Source organism: Accipiter gentilis, chromosome 15, assembly GCF_929443795.1.
Source record: "Accipiter gentilis chromosome 15, bAccGen1.1, whole genome shotgun sequence".
Classification (NCBI taxonomy): domain Eukaryota; kingdom Metazoa; phylum Chordata; class Aves; order Accipitriformes; family Accipitridae; genus Astur; species Astur gentilis.
Window position 1 is genome coordinate 20,121,754 of NC_064894.1, and position 15,926 is coordinate 20,137,679.

Sequence of the window (15,926 nt, forward strand, 5' to 3'; positions counted from 1 at the left end):
ATAGGCCTTGTCCCACACAAAGCACTGGGGCTCTAAAATAGCTGTGGGACTGCAAAAGTATTACAAATGAAACCATGCTTGCTTAGTCTTGAGCACACCAAATTTAGTTTTTCCTCTGAAGTCAAACTTTAGCATCCCAAGATGCCTACAGTGGTGGAGGAAGTATGACTGACTTCAGGAGAACAGACTGCACTCCATATCAAAAGCCCATGCTTCTAAATCAGCAATGAAAATAATGCTGGTGATCCACAAATGCCATGTGTTTGAATCCACATGTAAAGAACACATAGGGCAACATGAAGCTTCTCAAGGAAAACCTTACCTCTTGCAGTCATATCAGTCAATGTACTTACTTGAAAACTAAAATTAAGGTCTTAAGGATCCATAGACTTAACTATGATTTGGAATTTAAATGAACTTGAAGCAGCCAGTCATGTCTGAAGTAAATGGGGTCCACTTGTTTTCTAGTCAACATCTACACAGGTTTGAAGATGTAACTTGTATTTCTGGGAAGTTTTAAGAGCCTAGAGACACATAACCTTTCTAGAAAAGGTCTGTTGGCATCAGAACAGACCCTCACTTACACCAAAAACACCTTCAGCAAAGTACAACCACGATGAATATCTGCTAGAATATCACCATAAGCTGAAGGGACCAGGAGAAAGTTTTGTAATGGTCATGAACTGCTCTTTCTGTCACAGGAAGGTTGCAGATGTCTCCAGAATAATTCTCCTACCTATGGTGAGCAGGCCTCGCAGAAAAATCATATGAAGATTCAGAGTAGTTGGAATAACCAGTCCAACTGCAAAGCAAATGTTTGCCACATGAAAAACAAGATGATGAATCTCTTTCCAGTTTTCACATGCAGTCTCATTGAAAGGCACAAGTGTGGCGTTTTTTAAGTCTGGAATAAAACCTAGCGGAGTAACAGTGAGTGGGCTCATTGCTGTAGTATTCATCTTGAAGAGTCCTGCAATAAGAGAGAGAGAGAGGGGGTGGGGAAGAAAAAAAAAAATCACTGTGCATTAAACTGAAATGTATTAGACATACTGTGGTGGGCTGACCCTGGCTGGATGCCAGGTGCCCAAAGCTGCTCTATCACTCCCCCCCTTAGCTGGACAGGGGAGAGAAAAATATAACAAAGGGCTCATGGGTTGAGATAAGGACAAGGATAGATCACTCAGCAATTACTGCTGCAAGCAAAACAGACTTGACTTGGGGAAAATTAATTTAATTTATTACCAATCAAATCAGAGTAAGATCATGAGAAAAGAAAAACCAAATCTTAAAACACCTTCCCCCCACCCCTCCCTTCTTCCCAGGCACAACTTCACTCCCAATCTTCTCTCTCTCCTCACCCCAGCAGCACAAGGGGACAAGGAATGGGGGTTGGGGTCAGTTCATCACACGTTGTCTCTGCTGCTCCTTCCTCCATAGGGGGAGGACTCCTCACTCTTCCCCTGCTCCGGCGTGGGGTCCTTCTCATGGCAGACAGTCCTTCAGAAACTTCTCCAACATGAGTCCTACTGGCTGCAGTTCTTCACAAACTGCTCCAGTGTGGGTCCCTTCCACATGCTGCAGTCCTTCAGGCCCAGACTGCTCCAGCGTGGGTCCCCCAGGGGGTCACAAGTCCTGCCAGAAAACCTGCTCCAGCGTGGGCTCCTCTCTCCATGGGGCCACAGGTCCTGCCAGGAGCCTGCTCCAGCGTGGGCTTCCCACGGGGTCACAGCCTCCTTCGGGCACCCACCTGCTCCGGTGTGGGGTCCTCCCCAGGCTGCAGGTGGAGATCTGCTCCCCCATGGAGCTCCCTGGGCTGCAGGGGGACAGCCTGCCTCACCATGGTCTTCATCACCACGGGCTGCAGGGGAATCTCTGCTCCGACGCCTGGAGCATCTCCTGCCCTCCTTCTGCACTCACCTGGGGGGGCTGCAGGGCTGGTGCTCTCACACGTCCTCACTCCTCTCTCTGGCTGCAGCTGCTGTGCCACAGCAACTTTTCTTTCCCCTTCTTAAATCTGTTCTCCCAGAGGCACTACCACTACTGCTGATGGGCTTGGCCTTGGCCATCGGCGGGTCCGTCTTGGAGCCGGCTGGAACTGGCTCTCTCGGACATGGGGGAAGCTTCCGTCAGCTTCTCACAGAAGCCACCCCTGTAGCCCCCTGCTACCAAAACCTTGCCACGCAAACCCAGTACACATACACATGAATTTTGGGTTATTTTCTGTCTTCCCAGGAAATATTTTCCATTATCATTCATGGGGAAAGAAAAAAAATCTACAGATGCTTTAAAAGGGTAAGCTAGATCTATAGTTCAGTAATGCTTTAGTATCTCCTTTCACCTAAGTGCTAGGCTTGAAGAATGATACATACCAAAATTTGGATGGTATGTACATAAACACTGAACATTAGCTACTCGCTGTCATTGCTCAGTACAATATCCTATGTATTCTTCCTAGTCCTACACAAATAAAAATCACACTTCAGTCTACCATTTATTGAATGGGTCCACTATCTTAGGCAAAGTAAATATTTAAGAGAACTTAATTTAGATGAGAATTGAAAGAAAAAAGCTTATGTAGTGTAAGTCTCCTTTATGGCATACAAAGCTGTTCTTCTAAATAGGGAATGGAAGGTCTTAAGGAGGAACACATACTGTTTGGTTGATTAAAAAAAGCCAACAAACCATACGAAAGCAAAACCAAAGACAGTCTGAACTACTGGTTTTCTTGTAGGATCATTTGGAGATCTCCTAAGCCACATATGACCTTGCACACGTTAACCAAAGCAGGCAAAAAAAACCCCAAACCACTTTTGAGAACAGTAAATAAAACCTACTGTTTCTCCTCCTAGTTGATGAGATGCTACCAAGTCAGAAAGGGAGATGCCCAGGCTAAGTTATGACAAGGTTGCCAGTCTTTCAGGGAAATCACTTGGTCTACCTAGTATGAGCAACCTTGCAAGACCTTTGGTTGTCTGTGGAACACCTCGAGAAAACAAGACAGTTGAAAAAGCTGATTTCTAATCTAAAAATACATACTTTTTGTTGCTGTAATGATAAATCTAGCATATTTTCCTTTCACAACAATTGAAAAAAGAGATATCTGTGGGTAAACATCTTCCCAATACAAAGTAAAAAAACTCCTATTAAAAACAAACTACAAAGAAGAACCAGAAGATTTTGAGACACTACCTTTAAGAGCTGGTCTCTGCAGGGAACTGCAGTCAGTGTTACAAGCACTCCAGAAGGTCTTCTCAACCCAGAGCAGCTCCCAGCTGGAGCAACACGCCTGTTCCTAGACAGGCTGTCAGAAACATGGGAGAACCCTGCTTCCAGCGAGGCACATATGGTCCCCCACTGCCACAGCAGTAGAGATTATATGGAGCTCGGCTTGAGTCTCATTAATGAAATACACACACATATCACTGAGCAAACAGGCTCCGTAACATGCAGCACAGGGGGATTTGCATTTAAGCAAATTCTGTAGAGACCATGCATGTCCCTGCTGGTTGTGCTTACTAACTGTCATGTAATTCATCTGCTCAGCAGACAATTTTGAGTCACAGTTAATACACTCAATATTCCCTGCAGACTGGAATACACTCAGCATCTCTGTTACTTTAGAGTACTTCTTGGGCTGTGAAGTAATTTTGAGTTGCTTCAGCCATTCTTTTTATTATTTTCCCCCCAATCAACTTGTGTACAAGGCATAAGCAAGCTGGACAATTTCTGAAATTAATCAGTCTTTTAAACCCCTTTTTAAAGTAATGGGAAGAAAGAAATCAGAAAGAAAACCTCAACCTTCTGATAGTTCCTCTCCAATGCCCAGAGCCTGTCACAGCTAAGGCATGCTACAGAACATGCAGAGGCAATTTGCAGGATCAAACACCAGCATGAACATAGTGTACACAGTCCCTGGATACAAATTATTTTTAAAGAAAAATATTTACTTTTTACCAAAATGATAATTCATATTTCATCTCTTAAGGGCTCACTTTCTTCTTTTTATTCCTATATTAGTTATTCACAAAGGTTAACTAAAACATGTTTTTTGGCATAAACAAGTTCTACACTAAATTGTTACCAATAACAATTGGTAACAATTGTTACCAATTCAGCTGCATACAATTACAAATCAACAAAGCTTTCCAGATACTTGATTTTTTTAATAGCAAAATTTCATACTGCATCACTGGGAGATTAGAGGCCACCTTACTCTAAGATTTTGGTGCCTGAACAAATTCATGGTCCAGGTATCATAGAGGTACCATCCAAACACACTCCTATTTTCCTTCAGCCCTTTTTCATGAATTTAGAGACAAGAGCCACGAGAGCAGCTCCACTGTCCTGACAAAGCTGCTCACACACGCAGCTGAAGCGTGAGCCTGAGGCCCCAGGACTGGCATTTTAATGCGCTCATAAACAGAAGGTAATTGCTAACTCTGGGTAACTGTTTGTGCTCATCTTGCATCTCATCACCATGCTCCCGTTTTCAAACAACGTAAAGTCTCTACACTGGAACAGCAGATCTCTAGATCTTTTGCAAAAAGTTATCAGCTGAGTTTCTACCTACATTCAGTCTTTCACTGCCTAGTCATCTGCCAATAAAAGCACCACTTAACATGCCAACAGAACGAGCACACACAACCAAACTCACATACAGACACAGAGCCAGCCACAAGTCCATGAACTCATCTCAAGATCAAAACAGGCTGCAAGAAGTAACTTCAGCTGCATACAATTACAAATCAACAAAGCTTTCCAGATACTTGATTTTTTTAATAGCAAAATTTCATACTGCATCACTGGGAGATTAGAGGCTACCTTACTCTAAGATTCTGTAAAGCATCACACATTTGAAGACTGAAAACTCAATAAGCCACATCAACTATATGGCACATGACAATCCCATTCTCCTCACAGCCCAGCCAAAACACTGCTCCCCTCATTCACCACAGATACCGATGCCACAAACCACCAGCCACAAACCATCATAAAGGCAAGATGTTTCTCCAACAAGCGTTGGCCAAGTCATTTGAAGCCATAAAGTGTCCACAGTCGTAACAACAGGCTGTTCAATGCTTTTGAAAATCTGGGCTACCTACTTGGTTGCCTAAATTAGAATCTGGAACCTAAATCTAGCCACCTCCATTTTTTATAAGCTTCACCTTTAATACCTTGAAGTCTTTATATGAACTTAACTTACTACTCCCAACCAACCGTTGCAGTACTGCCAACATACTGGAAAACAGCAGAAAGCTGCATAACTTCTGTCATGATGGTATTTTAAAGCTGGCAGAAATAGCTTGATGCTATCTGCAAAATGACACAAGGACAGATTGTGACACTGGCTCTGAAGGAATTTCAGCTGAATTTCAGCTAGAGAGCCTGCCTGAGGCAGGCAGGCAGAGTTACAAGCCATAACCTAAAATGTTTGCCCACAGGTAACACCAGAAAGACAAATATTCAAAATAACATCTCTGTAATTTTCAGATCAATTATTTAGTCCTAATGTCTAACTGTTCTCAAATAATACTGAAGAATTAGAAAAAAAATCTGCTGTTCAACAGGTGAACAAGCAATTGTCATTTCCTACCCTCTGCCACCTCAGAGGGCAAAAAATTAACTTTGTGAGTACAGAATCAGGCCTTTAAAACTTTAATTTAGGGTTACGTCTACCAAGGATTAATATAGCATGAGACTTTGCAGTCTTAAATACATGAAGACATGTACTAATATCAGGAGTTAAAAATACAACCAATATAGTCAAATAATTCTGTAAAAAAATTGGGGAAATAGTGTCAACCAAAATGAAAGTTTTATGGAGTGCAAGACGTAATTAAAGGAATATTTTTTAATATCCAGTAATTCTTCCATTGTATGGATTTAGATTTACCAAGCTAAAGCTCAAGCCAATTTGTTGTCCAAACAGGGACAAAACCCCACAAATATTGAAAAGAATGCCACTCAGTGACACTTTAATATTAAATCTATCAGAAATTAGTATAGTTAACAACAAAGTCTATTAATTATTTTTTTTGTGCATGAACCTGATAGAGAGTCAAGGTAATACACTGTGGTTTTAGGTCTGAAAATCCAAATTCTCAGAATATAAAGAACATCAGCTTACTCTAAGATTTTTCTCTACTCAGGACATCTTTATACAAACTTCTGAAAGCCATTCCCAAAAGTAATTAGTCCCTAAATCTTCAGGCATGAAGACACCTTTAAAACAAATGGGGGTTTTCTGCATACCTACAGAACATTTACAGAAGACAGACATAGGAGAAAAGTTTAAAGCAGTTGGTTCTAGTAGGTGAACAGGTCAGCCAAGCTGATATGGAGACAGTGTGGAGTGTCCCACTCACATCACCAACCACTTCATTGAGATTATTCATATCCCACAGCTTTACTGTTCCAACATTATTCAAGTGAGCTTCTTAAAGCTTTGCTTGAGTATGTTGGTGTAACTTTGCAGTCATTGTAACTTGACAGTCCATCATTTATGTAGATAGATTTTGCAAGTCTAAAGAAAAAAGAAATTGAAAGAAAAACCCCAACAAAACAACCCAAGTTCAACAGTTTTTTGTTTGTTTTTTTTTTTTAAGTCTTACCTGCAGAACTTTAACTACTCCTCTGTGGTCTTGTAGCACAAAAGCTGCGTAGAGAATTTAGACAATAATTTCTTCGCTTCGGTGAGCTGAAGACAAACTAGTAGTGCTAGCATAATTAGGTTAATTACAGTTTAAGTTACCAATTTCCTTTTTATAATGAAGTAGGCATGAATGGGAAAGTGGTATAAAAAAAAGCTGCATTTCAATACGCTCTTTGCGGCAAGTTCATTTCCATTAAACGTGTCGTTAACTACAGAAATTTGTTAAGTCTCGCTCTACGCTTTATTCTAAAGAAAACTCAACAGCATTTTCATTCCGCAGAGTTGACAAAACCCACCCGCACCACGCGAGAAGCACCCTGCCGTAGGCTCAACGTTACAGCGGCGCAGCTGTACCACGGCGATGGAAGTTTCTTGGCGGCACCTTCGCCCCCCCCCCCGGATGCCCCCGCACACAGGTGCGCAGAGGGCCCGGGGCGGGGGGGGGGAACACGGCCACAGCTCTGCCCCCCGGCCCCGCTTTTCCGCCCGCGCCTCCGCAGCTTCGCTTCAGCCCGCAACGTGCAAACCCCGGACCCACCGCTTACACGAAATCACAAGGTAAAAGGTATCGGGCAACGCGGCCCCCCCCCGCCCCATTTCCAAGGCCATGCCCTTCCGCAGGAGGACACCGGCCGAGCCCCCCCGTTCCCCGGGCGCCCGTCGGGGCCGTGACCGGCAGACACGGCGGGCCCCCGGCCGCCCCGAAGGGCAACGCGGAGCCCGGCGCCCACCTCTCCCGCCGCCGCCGCCGAGGGGCTGAGGGACCCGCCGGCGCCCTGCCGACCCAGGTTAAGGCGCCCTGCCGACCCAGGTTAAGGCGCCCGCCCCCCCGGTGCCGCCGCCGGCGGGAGCGCTCCTTACCTGCCCCACGCCCTCAGAAAAGCTCCCCGGACGGGCTCTGGCTACCGCCCCGCGTCCCGCCGCTCCGCCGCCGTGACTAAAATAGGCAGCAGCCGGCGGGAGGCTGCGGGCGGCGCCAGCGCCGGGGCCGGCACCGAGCGGCCGCAGCGCGCAGGCGCCTCCCGCCGGTCCCGGGGGGCGGCGGGGCGGGGCCAGGTGCGGCCTCGGGCGCGCGGGGGGCCGGCGGGGGCGAGAGGCCGCCATGTTCTCTCAGGGCCCCTCCCGCGGCCCTGAGCATCGCCCCCGAATATTGCCCTCCGGTCTGAAGGCCGTGGGTTCCGGGCAGCGCCCACCCGAACGCGGGGGACGATGCCTCAGCCCGCAGAGGTGCCTCCGCATGTGGGGCGAGACGCCTCCCTTCACCGCAGAGGGAACCCGGAGCTGAGGCAACGTGCCTCGATTCGGGGTGGTTAAAATTAGAAGAGCTGCGTTCTCCCCTCAACGAACGGCAAGCAGCGTTTCCCCTATATGGTGAGCCAGGGAGCCACAATAGCCTGTATAAAACTGCTCCCCTCAGCTTGGCACCTGCTGTGGTTGCTTTGTCACGAGCATAATGTTTAAGAAATGCCACCGACTTTGCTCGCGTGGCGGTTCGACAGCTCCCAGAAGTGACGGGCTTCCAAAGCGGGCCGCGTGTGTCCCTGCACGCCGGCAGATCGCTCTGCTGATGTCCCGTCTAGCCCCCTCCTGCACCGCCAGTCTCGCCGGGTGGGCAGAGCAGCCACCAAGCCTGCCTTCGGCTCCACGACGCTGATACGGAGCATCCAGCTATGAAAGGCATTCCAGGGACAGCCTGGGGGCACGCCCGCCCGTCCCAAAACCTGACCATCCATCGGTGATAAGTGAGGACTGCAAAGGCAGAAAATCTCTTTCAACGCACTTTGACGAGCTAGCAACAAAGTGGGTTGGGGTTTTTTTAGCAGCCAAGAGCGTATGGTCAGCATTATACTCAAATATTTTTGGAAAGCGTACAGAATCCTGAACCGTTTTTGAAGCAACTCTTTGCACACATACACATCAACATGTGTCCCAAGAGGCTCTGGCTTTGTTGTGGTTGTTCTTGGCTTTACATCTTGAAGAAGAGATCTCGATCTTTCCAGTGATGTGTGCCATGTGAACAGGGTTTTTATAAATCCTGCTGCCTGGTATAAGACCTGATTTTCCAAACTATACTGTGAATTTATTATGAAGGACTTGCTTTGGGACTGCGTTTCCTCTGCCTGGCCAGTCATTCTTATGGATGTAGTCGCTCCTTCCCGAGATACGCAGAGTAAGTCAGCTCAAAAATGGGCAGGAAGAGCGAGTCAGGATAGCACGGTAGCAGGAACAGTCATGAGATAGCATCTAGCATGTGTTTGAGATTGATAATATTCAGCTATGCTTGCTGGAGCAAAGCCAAGTAGCTTCCAAAAGCAGCACAAAGAAGCCTATCAGAGAGCTCCTGTCCAAATCTAGACTGACATTTAAGCATTTTCTACCACGTTACTGAATGTTATGCACTGGAGAAGCAGAGTTTGTTGTACTAGTTGTGTCTTTTATGAAGTCTTTGTAATTCTCTCGTTACCCTCCAGGTCTTCCCTGGTTTTGCGGGGAGCCTTGCTGGTAAACCATATCTGCTTAGCCCGATGCAGAAACTCCTAGTTAGGAAAGCTCGGCAATGAACTAACAATATTTGCAGCCATGTAGAAGGTGTAGAACTTTGTCCTGAATGCAGCTAGTCTCTTGGGATCTTTATGTTTCAGTATATTTGTGATTAAGTGTCATTCCCCCTGCGCAGCAGAGCGGTAAGAACCAAGGCTCCGTGGGTAATGCAGATGGTGGTATCTAGTACGGCTGTCAGCAGAAAGACAGAAATGAGGGAGGGTCCGAGAGCTGCCCTCGGGAGGACCGTAAGTAGATGGCTCCGGTGGGGACTAGTCTAGTGCTGTGGGGTGCACCCACGCATGGAGGAAAAACCTTCCTTTCTCTAACAGAATGACTAGCATCAAGTTTATACAGATAATAGCGCATAGTCCTATGCAGATATTAATGGCCATAACTTTGCATAACCTTTAGTTATGTAGATAATATTCGATAACATGATCTATAGTTGTATAGATAACTTGAACATTCTTTAAGTAGAATGTATTAAGTAAAGTTTGTTCTCTTAAGCCAAGGTCTCATGGACTGCAGAAGAATGGGCTGGTTTAATTAAATCAGTTTAATGTCCTACTGTTAAACCACTGTAAAGACTTAAGCAGTTGGTTTAACCTCCTGTGTCAATAAGGTACAAGTTCATTGAAGTCTGCTAATATAAATTAATGACAGAGGCAAGAAATAAAAACTGTTCGCGTCTACGTTGATGAGGAGTTGGCTTCAAATAGCCAGATCAATTTTTAGAGATTTGTGTTGAATTGATGCATTTTGTTAGCAGAGACAGGTCTAATGGTGTTACAGCTGTTCATTGATGCAGGCTTTCTCTCTGTCGTATTTCTCTCTTCTTCTATTAAAGTCTTGATAGCTTAAGTACTTTCTCCAATTATTTAGTCATTTTCCACAGTAATAGTCCACAGTAGAAAGCGTCACATGGATGTTGCAAATTGCTCAGTCTTGTTCCTTATCATCTCCAGCGACCTGCTTTGTGGACTTCGGCAGTATACCCTAACCTCTTGGCTGTTCTTCTGCGTTAAGGGGAACCAAGGCCTGCTGACGATGCGGGGAGGTGTTGCTCAGCAGACGCCAGGCTGGAGTTCAGAAGCACAGCTGAGACCACAGCCTCCCTCTCCTGCTCCTCAGTTCAGCCTAGCCGGGCATCGAAAGACTTTATTAAGCAGAGGGTAAAGTAACTTTTTGTAAAATTGCAAGCGCTCTGCCTCTTCCAAACGCGAGCCTGATTCCGCAGCCTTGTTTAGGCAAACTTTTCACTAAAGAGAACAAATGCTTTGTATTCGGGATCCCAGATGTGCCAGGCTGACAGGGCTATTTTCAGACAATGGCGAGATCTATGAAATGTTTCCATTTATAGTTTCAGGAAGCGTACTCAGCATCTACAGGCTAAAAGATGCCTACTCTAATCTTTTAAACTCCCTCTATAGACAATGCAAGGGGGCTGTTTTAGAAAGTAATTAATCCTCTGTGTGTTTGACAACTGTCTGGAGTGGGATGAAATATGCTGGCATAGTTCAGAAGTGCCACATTTCAGTGAGATAAATCTCATCCCAGATGCTGAAATTATGTGCAATATAACTGAAAAATTGCACGTATGTTCCACAGAAAAATTATTTGTTTGGGCTTAGCCTGAAAGCATCCTCAAGAATTGTTTTATTAGAAGGAAGTTTGTATGGAAGAGATTGTGAATGATAAATACTCTCACAGCTCTTTAATATTCTGGAGGTTTAAGAGGAGCCTGTGCATTCTGGTGTATTTTTTACCTCAGACCCTCCAACAGCCACTTTCTTATGTACAGTCAGGCAATTTTTCCCATGCCACATCTGCAGGAAGGGCAGTCTCTTGTTTATACTAGAAGGGCTATCTTTTTGTCTGAATCTGAGATACAGAATATAATGTCCCTGGGCTTCCACATGTCTGACTGATAGCATAGTAATCGATTGTTACAAACTTAGAGCCACCTTTCTTCTAAAATGATCTGTCAAAGTATCCAGGTTTTAACAGATGCACTGGTTGTCATAGATGTTTATCAAAGGGTACACGATCCTGAGGTATAACAGCAAAGCAAAACTGTTTGCTATTGAAGTTATCTAAACTGTGCACAGTAAACAATTTATTCAATCACACTTAGCATTCATCCCTGTTCCCGAATTATGCGTGAGCAGTCTCCTGCTGACAATTTAATTTGTATGTTCATTATTTGAAATTGCTTAGTGAACAATTTCTATGAATATATGCAAGCCTATGAGTGGCTCGCAAGTGATTTTTCTGAGACTGTTGCTGACAGCGCCTGCTCCGCTTATTTTAGCTCTACCTAAATTACATGGTTCTCCCCCCCCCCCCGCCCCCCTAAAAAAAGGAGAGCTGCTATAAAACCACTTGATTTTCCTAAGGCTGGGGTCGTGGTGCACTGGTCACTGCCCTGCCGGGGCAGCTTGCTAATGGCGGTGGGCAATGACAGGGAACCTGTCCCCAGTGGGTCTGCGTCCTTCTGGAATCAGAGGAATACCAGAGACAGGTTTTGACCACATCACTTGTCCAGGACTCAAGTTGCTATCAACATGTTGCTCTTGGTTAATGGGAGGCAGCTCTTACTTCACACATAACTGGAAGACAAGTAATAAAGCAGTGCTTTTGCATTGCATCTGTCCCCCCGCTGGGTGACAGCCCATTTCTTAGGGCTCCCCGTTACAGCAGATTTGGCAGTGCTGGTTGAACTGGCTGTGATTTGTCTGTTCCCTTTTTGGACAACTTCAATGCACAAAGAAAGTTCAAAATGATCACGCAAGGATGTCTGTGCTAATCCTGAAGTAAATCCATCTCAACCGCAGTTTACAATGTTCTCTCTGCAGAGATCTTTGTGAATTTATGTAAGCCTGTGTGACTGTCTGTATAAACCAAAGGAATTGCAAATACTGTCAGGGTATAAATATGTGCATGCTTTTGGGTGTTGATACAATGGCAATTAATGTTTTGTTGCAATATTAGTCCTTCTTAGCTGTGCATTTTAATATTCACTAGTGGCTGTTTCTGAGAAGCAAAAGCTAGGCTTGAATCTCCAGGACCTTGCGTATTAGATCACTATTTTTGGTAAGGATTTATAATTTTCTTTCAAGATAAAAAAGGAACTAAATAACAAGTGTTTAACATATCCAGGACAGACAGAACTCCTCCCCCCCCCCCCCCCCAAAAAAAAACCCAAACACCAAAAACCAACCAAAAACCAACTAACTTAAAAACTTGAGGAAGGACAACAAAGAGGAAGGGGGGGAGGCAGCAGATGAGTCTATGGGATTCTTTAAACAAGCAACAGAGAAAGCATGTAGGATTTGAGGGTGAAAATACTCCACACACTGAGGGGGAAGAAAAGGTAAGGAGGTTAGCTCAGAACTGTGAATGTGCATGAGGTTGCTTTTTTAAAGTTAATTTTTTCTTTGCAAAAAGACACAGAAAGAAGAGAGCAAGAGTGGGGAGAAAATGGATAATCACATGAAGGAACATACTGGAGAAGAAAGTAAGGCAAAAGAAATGCCAGCAACAAAAGTTCAAGAGCAAAAAGCAAACCAGGAATGCGCAAGTTTGATACAAATGCACAGAAACGGGTTGATGTAGCCCAAGTATCAAGCAGGAGCATTTTATGCACTTGATCAGATTAGCAGTCCTAAATAAGACACTTTGAAATGCTCCTTGTTTTGAGCACAAACCTCAAGGAGATAATAAGCACCCAATTTCTGGATTAGCTGCCTCCTCTACCATTTCAGAAGAGTCAGCATCAAACAATCGCTAAGGAGCATCTGGTCCACATTCACTGTGCACCCCATCTATGCTGCTTTGTACATCCAGATGCCTGACTTCAGCTGTGCATATCATAAATTACTATCAAAATATGTGCTGAGTTATAGTACACTGCAATTGCTTCTTGCTACCGTGATCCTTGAGAATAAAGGCAAACACAGAATTAAAAAAAATATATATTTTCCTCTAATTTCAATGAAAAAATAAGACCAGTTTTCTGAGTAATGTTTATTATACTTCTTTGTTCTGTAAAGAAAAAAGCAACCAACAAGACCCTATTATATAGGGTTAAAAAACAGGGATACAGGCTGCAATAAACATACAGATATATATGATTATTGCTTTTGTGTGTAGTATTAGCTTAAGTACATATACCACTGTATAAAACAGTTTCAGAACTAAAATGGCAATGGCTATGGTAAAGAAAAAAGTACTAATAATTTGTAAAATCAAAACCAATATAAAAATGTTTTATGTTCCATATCTGATTTCAGAATACCAGTATTTATCGTATTTTTTCCTACTAATACTTACTCATTAATTCTTTAAGTAATGAATATATATACTGAAAGGACATTATGTTTTTGAAAAGCAGTACCCGAACAAGAAAATGGAGACCCAGTAAAAAACAGAGTATGATGCTGGCTGTATGACTGGTTTTTAAGAAGTACTCCCATTCACCTCACTATGGAGATCTGCTCTGAAATATCATCTGAGAGGACCCGACCTTTCTGTAAATGAAAACAGGACAGTTTTGCTTCGTATTCAAAATAAGCATTCAAAATATTTTATCTAAGCTGAATCTCTTAGTAAGATAGAATAGCTGCTACAACTGGATTCAGTAAAAGTTTTAAAGGTTTTAACGTGAACGAGTTAGATGAACAAAGCACTGTAAGGATTTCCAGCACAATGGCTGTCTTATAGGAACTGCTGATACTCATCCTTGTGCATCCTGGCAGACGCGAACTGGCTTGCCTCACTTTTCTTACCGAATAAGTTATTTTTTGCTTACCCCAGTATAAGAGAACGCATATGGGAAGATACAGGGTCACACCTCACATGCTTTAAACTCATCCCATAGCTTACCTGCCAGTGTCCCACCCTGGTAGCCATGTCCCACCATTGGCCTCTGGAAGTCCAAACCCAGCACTGGGTATCTAGATTGTCCTTACGCTTCTTAGGAGTCCCTAAAACCTACACATGGGAAACGCTAAACAGAGATGTGTGTCTCAGCCCCACTGAGCCCTGGCTCCAGCAGGCTGCCAGCTACTCGGGATCATCCAGCCAGACTCCCTGCCTGGGGACAGGGACCCGGTCACCTCCTTTCACAGATCTGAGGTGCTTTAACGCTCTCCTGTGACGTGCAGTTGCTACAGAAGGGGATGGTGCTGCCCAGTTCTATACAATGACATGGTTCGACCATCTGTCCACAAAATGGAATTTTTGGCTTCAGTGTCTTTCTCAGCCTAATGTACCTTACTCGCAGAAAATTATTATATCCCCCAGGCTTTAGACAAGTTTGGGTGGAGAGTTACTAGTGGATACAACGAAAACTATGGGATTCACTGCTAAAATAGTTATTTACCACCATTATTTTATTGCAGTTGTTTATTTATATGACTTTACTGTCTGAGTTCTTAATAATCTGTCTTTTATCATCATTTATCTTCAAAACCCCACTGAAGTAGGGAAGTAGTCCAGTGCCCACAATACACCGCAGACCTCTGAAATTAGAAGCTGTGGTGGAACTGACAACTGAATAAAGTTGCCTAGGAATCCACAGCAGAAGAATAACTGCTATTAAATCCCTCTGCTCCCACAAGCTTTTGGGAATGTACCATCTTTTTCCTAGCCCATGACAACATTTGACAACAGTTGTGGCTTGTAGAGCAATGATTTGGGTCCAAACCCTCTGCTGGCAGAACCACCCTCAAGAAGGGCTTTGCAAGCCATAGTTTGGGACATGACCCCGAATCCCAGGGCTCACAGATGACATGCTTCTACTGCCTTTCTCCTACACACTCCTACTGATGAAGCTCCACCTACACAGTTTGATTCATCAGCATGAGGTGGCTTGATTTACATGTAAAGTTCAATTAACTCTTTTGATTCACACAGAAGTAGAGTTAGAGTAAGCAGAAACTGAAGGGACACAAAAATCTACAAGAAAGGAAAGTTAACATGAATTAGACAAACAGAAAAAAAAGGGTGTTTTCCCTTGGGACCCCTGAACCTATTATATTTTTATGCATACTAATGTAATCAAAGTAAGTAATTTCAAGAGGGATTAACAAACCATCTTAGTAACGTATTTATTTTGTTGTACTGTAAAAAATACCTCTTATACAGTAACACTTTGGGGCAGAAGAATATGCATTCAATTATTACAGTAATAAAAAGAAAAAATATTTAGTTTGTTAAGGTCTGAATTCAGCAAATAGATAGTAATTTTTTTTCTTTTCCATTTAAAAAGATTTCTTCTATCTAAATAGCTATGAATTTGGTTCATTTTTAACACATGGTTTGCAAGACCTGTTTATACGAGCAGTACAACATTGTATTTTAATTTTTCATGTATCTTGAATCCAAATACATCTTATATTTATCATTTAAAATAATCTAAAACTGTAGAGCACTTTTTTGCTGGAAATGTAGCATCAACATATTATTTAATTACTGCAAGCATATGCCTTTTTTGGCGTGTGGCAAAACTACACAATTTCGTCGAGGCATGTATTCAGCTTTCCCAGCTTTATCCTAGCGGAGGTCACATATCTAGCTTGCCATCACTCTTTCCATTACTGATTTTCCTTTAACCACCATCACATTTGCTGGGTTGTTGCAGGGCAATTAATTCTTGAAAATTTAGGACCAGGATGGCCCTCCGCAGTAACCAAGTCCAGCCTTTGTTACCAGAGGCAACTGTATAAAA

At 43.7% G+C, this 15,926-nt stretch overlaps 1 protein-coding gene across 4 annotated transcripts in view; it reads right to left on the bottom strand.

Annotated features, from left to right (window-relative positions):
• BVES (blood vessel epicardial substance) overlaps positions 1 to 6,659 on the bottom strand; it is a 31,317-nt gene extending 24,658 nt beyond the window's left edge. For all 4 annotated transcript variants that reach the window (XR_007508218.1, XR_007508219.1, XM_049818077.1 and 1 more), the window contains exons 1-2: positions 6,612 to 6,659; positions 737 to 970 (exon numbers count right to left, since the gene is read on the bottom strand). Coding sequence is in view for 2 of the 4 variants with exons in the window: in XM_049818077.1 (XP_049674034.1) it covers positions 737 to 959 (223 nt within the window). In the remaining 2 variants the exon portion in view is untranslated. The remainder of the gene's footprint in view (positions 1 to 736; positions 971 to 6,611) is intronic.
• Positions 6,660 to 15,926: the final 9,267 nt, after the last annotated feature.